The sequence below is a fragment of the Malaclemys terrapin genome, chromosome 9 (assembly GCF_027887155.1).
Source record: "Malaclemys terrapin pileata isolate rMalTer1 chromosome 9, rMalTer1.hap1, whole genome shotgun sequence".
NCBI lineage: Eukaryota > Metazoa > Chordata > Testudines > Emydidae > Malaclemys > Malaclemys terrapin.
In genome coordinates this window covers 38,712,179-38,717,104 of record NC_071513.1, presented here as the reverse complement: position 1 = coordinate 38,717,104, position 4,926 = coordinate 38,712,179, and the positions used below count along the sequence as shown (strand labels likewise).

General features: G+C 42.7%; 1 protein-coding gene across 1 annotated transcript; it reads right to left on the bottom strand.

The window, feature by feature from the left end:
- Positions 1-425: 425 nt before the first annotated feature.
- On the bottom strand, positions 426-4,916 carry TMEM35A (transmembrane protein 35A). Its single transcript, XM_054040118.1, has 2 exons — positions 4,797-4,916; positions 426-1,615 (listed from the first exon to the last, which is right to left on the bottom strand). Exons 1-2 carry the CDS (start codon positions 4,914-4,916, stop codon positions 1,229-1,231), a joined length of 507 nt encoding a protein of 168 aa, XP_053896093.1. The 3' UTR covers positions 426-1,228.
- Positions 4,917-4,926: the final 10 nt, after the last annotated feature.

Below are 4,926 nucleotides of genomic sequence, written 5' to 3'. Positions count from 1 at the left end.
TCTGAATCTGTAAAAAGCAACAGAGGGTCCTGTGGCACCTTTAAGACTAACAGAAGTATTGGGAACATAAGCTTATATGCAAGTCTTGCATCTGAAGAAGTGAGGTTCTTACCCACGAAAGCTTATGTTCCCAATACTTCTGTTAGTCTTAAAGGTGCCACAGGACCCTCTGTTGCTTTTTAAATGGTTATAGTAAATTTAGAACACAATGATGTAGTTCAGATTGTTCTTTCCAATGTGCATTATCTAGCACTTTTCAGCACTACATTTTCCTTTCCTTGATAGAAATGGTCATACTCAACCAGGAAGGGACTTTTAGGCAGATGTCATTCTAGGAAGACATTCAACTCTGCCAAGACATTTTCCTTCAAACTTCAAAAAGTTTATTTTCATGAGTAATTAAAAAAAACCACACAAATACCAAGAAAAGTAACAAAATTTAAATGCATCTCCCAAATTTTCAGATATAACACAGAGAATCAGGCTCTTTGTGACAAGACTGCTCCCCTGCTTGCTCCGTGACCTCCTGTGTGAATGTGGAATGAGGATCCTGGGCACCCATAACAATAGCTGGCAATTCCGTAAAGTCTGGATGAGCAATTGGCAGGAAAGGGGATTTATTTATTTACTTATTTATTTTTGGAGGGAGACACTGACCATGGCTGCTCTTTTTGCCAGCAACAGGTACGTGGGTTTATTACTGGGCAAATACCAACCTTTGGACAGTTTTAATGCATAATCCTTACTCTCCACTGAGAGAGGTGGAAGGGATGCAACAACTGGCTCACGGGAAGCAGGAAAAACAGTTTCTCTGTCCAGTTCATTGCTCTAGTGTTAAACTCTGTGCAAAAGGGAAAACCCAGGCAGGTGAGGTATAAAGGGATCACAGATCTTTTTCCCCATAACCAGTCCACACAGAAGATTTGTCACAGAGGTGGTTCTGAGTAGGGGCTCCCTCCCATGAACACACATTCAACAAGGTACATTTTTCCTCCATGGACTAATTAAAAGACAATGTGTATGGATATGGTTAGGGAAGAGGGTAGTTCTATGGTGTTTGGGTTGCACAAGCCATCATGTGGTGATTGGCTGACAGAATGTGTTTCCTAAGCCCCCAATGCAACCTTTTAAACAAACAAACAAAACAAAAAATAATAAAAAAACTGAATTTTTTTTTTTTTTTTGGAGAGAGCTGCCTGGAGGGTCCATGTCCCTCAAATGCATTCCTCTAAGACACCTTTACTTTGCCTTTCTCAGGAGCTGCCTCGTGGGCAAGTGGCTGCTCATCACCATTCACCAACAGGATCCTCTTCTCAGGTGGCTGCTCCTCAGGCTGGCGAGTGATCAGTAGGCGGCAAGTGAGCAGGATCCCAAAGACAAGGGCATGGGCATAGCGCTTGAGTGGGTCACCCACTAACTGGTGAAAAAAGAGTACAGCGAGCACAAGCAGCAGGAGGAAAAAGTTGGCCACGTCCTTGGGGCGTCCAGGCACCAGTGTCATGACAATTCCACATGCCACCTCCAGGGCACCAATGCTCTTGCGGAGAAGGATTGAGCTGACTCCCATCTTCTTCAATATGGGAAGGGCCCGGACATAACTTTTGTAGGCTCGTTTCTGGAATCAAACAATTGTACATGTACAGCACTCATTAACGGAGAACAGTAAAGGGTGGAGAAGGATAGACTATATCTGACATTTCATCCCACAGGATTGCTCAATGTTTTATTGAGTTAACCTCATATATAAACTGTACATAAAGATCACTTCACTCATCACTGTTGTATAGATAGATATCTCTGGGGTGTTATACAGCAAATGTTTGGCATCCCCACTAGGGAATCTGTTGGAACAATATTCCCACTCACCCCAACTCTCAGTATCTACTTTCATGGTCTCTTCTTTCCTAACTGGAAAACATAATTATTTGAGATGGGAATACAAGGCAGTACCTGTTAGGCTAGGAACTGGCTAAGACACAGTGTAGTGGGCACACATTCTATATGTTCTTGGGAAATGAATTACTAAAATCTGAAGATGCTATTTATTGTTAAAATTAACAATGCAGAAAAGGGTTGTCAAAAAAAAAATCTCTCCCCCAAACTGACATGCCTTTTTAATTAAAAGGAAGATCCTAAATAATGCATCTTAGTCCCTGCAGAGCCAAGGGACAGAAAATAAAAACAAGATGCATGGTGAATCTCTAAGTGGCCTAGAAACTCCCAGGTTTCTAAACTTCACATACAGTGGAGACTTAGCTGAGGGCTGTACATCAAAGGTAGGATTTGCTAGATCAGTTTGTTTCTCTCCACATACCCTTTTATGATCTTTTCTTTCCTGTACAGAAAGCAGGTTGGCATTTGTCATCCTGGTTCTGAGGGTTATGCTGGATTTACAAACAGCCTTATTAATAACAACCTTGTTCCACCCCCCCACCGACTCCAATTTGCCAAGGGGAGAAAAGTAGGTATTGTACAAAACAATCTAACTTACCTCCCCACGAATATTCAAGCTCTTGCATTCTAGCATCACCCAGTGAGAATTTTTTTCTCTTTGAACACACTTTCAATTTTTCTGGGTTTTAAAGAAGCCCCTGGTTTACTAACAATGCCTAACACTATTTTCACTTCCACTGGAGTGTACCGGTCACCACAGATATTCCTGACATACTGGATTTACACCCCATTTTCATCTTTCTTAGGAGGAGAAAAATAGTAGACTTAGATATTCCAATCAGTTCTGATCTAATACGAGATCAGCAAAGCTGACCGGTAAGAATCAGTGACTTAGCCAATTTCTCTGTACAAATGCTCTCAATGTCATTATGGAAACGTGGTCAGAACATGCAGTCAGATGCATGCAGACAGCTTTGCTTTTTCAGCTTTGTAAAGTTGACACTCCCTCCCAAGAGCAGTTGGTGATGTGTTATATATATATATATATATATATATATATATATATATACACACACACACACACACACACACACACACACACACACACACACACACACACACACACACAAAGTCACAGCATTCTTGTTGCTATAAAGATGTTAGCATTTATGTTCCAAACCTACATTTTCAGGCTTTAAAAATATGCTTTGAAGCAAAGCTTCTTCCCAAAGCAGCAATCTTTGTAATCAGATGTATAAAAAATACTGGTTTAAAAATGAAATTTGGCAGTAGTATTCCCTAATCACTAGATATTTTTAATGCTGTAATGAACTGATTCATGAGTATGTTCTTTGGGTGGACTTAGAACTTCTCAGCTCAGTGTTAGGTCCTATGCTGTAAACTGTTAACAGAGGTTCTTCCCTTAGCTCAGTTGCAGGGGCCTGTGCTTTTTGGAGCATCAGGATCTGAGTTCGAACTCCATTTTCCCCATGGAGTTACAAGAAACCATGGGGTTCTATTGGGCCACGGCTATGTTGCAATACAGTATAGTACAGATAATGGTGATTGTGTCTAATCTGTGTGCCTCAGTTTCCTGATTTATAAAAGGGGGATAATTTTTACCTACCCACACAGAGCTGTTGTGTGGCCTAATTCACTAAGTCTGCAAAACAGAAAGGAGCAAAGAATTATAATCATAATGATCAAGGATTTTGTAGTGTGTTTAAATTTAAAATCTTGTTTGTTAAATCTTATTTATTTACATTTATTTATCATAGCTTGGGAGCTGTGGCTTCTGGATATTCTCTCCTTACTTTCACCCGGTCACACAAGTCATCTCTTCACACCCTCCCCCTACTGAGAGACCCATTCTGTGGGCACCGGCAAGGCCACTGAGACTCAAATGTTGTTTGGGAGGTAGGAGAAGGCAGCTGAGCAGGTGCACTGAAGAGAGAGAACAGAATGTGCTGGAAGCTTCCACCATTGTTTCCCGGGGATCCAAAGAACCTCAGTATGCAACACCTTCTAGCCATGTTAGTAAATAAGAAGAGAGAATGAAACATAAAACCACAGAAGAGGGAATTAAGCACAATTGCATTGACAGCCTGCAGCTCGCAGCAGGTCAATTTCTGCAGCAGGTTCGGCCCCAGCAGAAAGAGTGAAGGAAACTCACTGACTGACAGACATATGCGTATGCTGATCCCTGCTCTCCTTCCAACCCCTCTCCGGTGTTACAGAGAGGCAGGCAGGCTCATTGCTTGGTGCTGAGGAGAATGATAATATCTAGTCCTTCTCTAGCACCTTCTGCAAGGATCTCAAAGTGCTTTACAGTCATTAATTAGTCCTCACAACCCCTGCGAGATAGGGTCATTCAGTGTCATCACCTCCATTTTGAGGCACAGATAGTTTAAGGATCTTTGAGTATCTGGTTTTCAAAACAGGCACATTCCCCTTCTCCACCCCAAGTCCTTTTCTTGTAAGGGGAATGGAAATACTCCTTACTGTGTGACTGACTGGTCCTGGTCTCCCCCCCTTTCCACAGGGGCACCAGACTGGCTTTAGGTTTCATCCTCCTTGCACTGCCCTCCCTCTTTTTATTCATCAGAGATTACCTGCAAAATCAGCTCAAACAATACCAGACCAAGGGCTGTCGGCAAGATTTGATTCTCAGCAGCTGGGTTTTATCTTTTTCTTTGTTTAACACCAAAAAGGGAGGAGTATGAGCTTCCTGCTGCCCGCCCCCCCGATCCAGAATTCAAGGCTCCAAAGCATTGCTGCCTGTATATCCTCCAGCAGAAATTCCTTCTGCATGGCTGCTCCTGTTGCAAGGTTGTGGGGAAGAGAAGAACATGCAGCCCTGCTAGCAGTATGTCTCCCATCACTGCCACTGCTGCTGTACTCACCATCTCATTGTAGGCATCTTTGCTGAGCCTTGGGGTCAATTTGATCGTCCCCATGAAGACAAAGAAAAGCCCCAGAGCCACCGAGAGAGCCACAATGGTTACAGTTCTGGGAGATGCCATTGGGCCAGTG

Coding starts and splice junctions, on each gene's coding strand:
- TMEM35A (XM_054040118.1), bottom strand. CDS start 4,916: ATGGCATCTCCCAGAACTGTAACCATTGTGGCTCTCTCGGTGGCTCTG. Junction 1,616..4,796: donor AAGATGCCTACAATGAGATG/GTGAGTACAGCA, acceptor GTTTGATTCCAG/AAACGAGCCTACAAAAGTTA.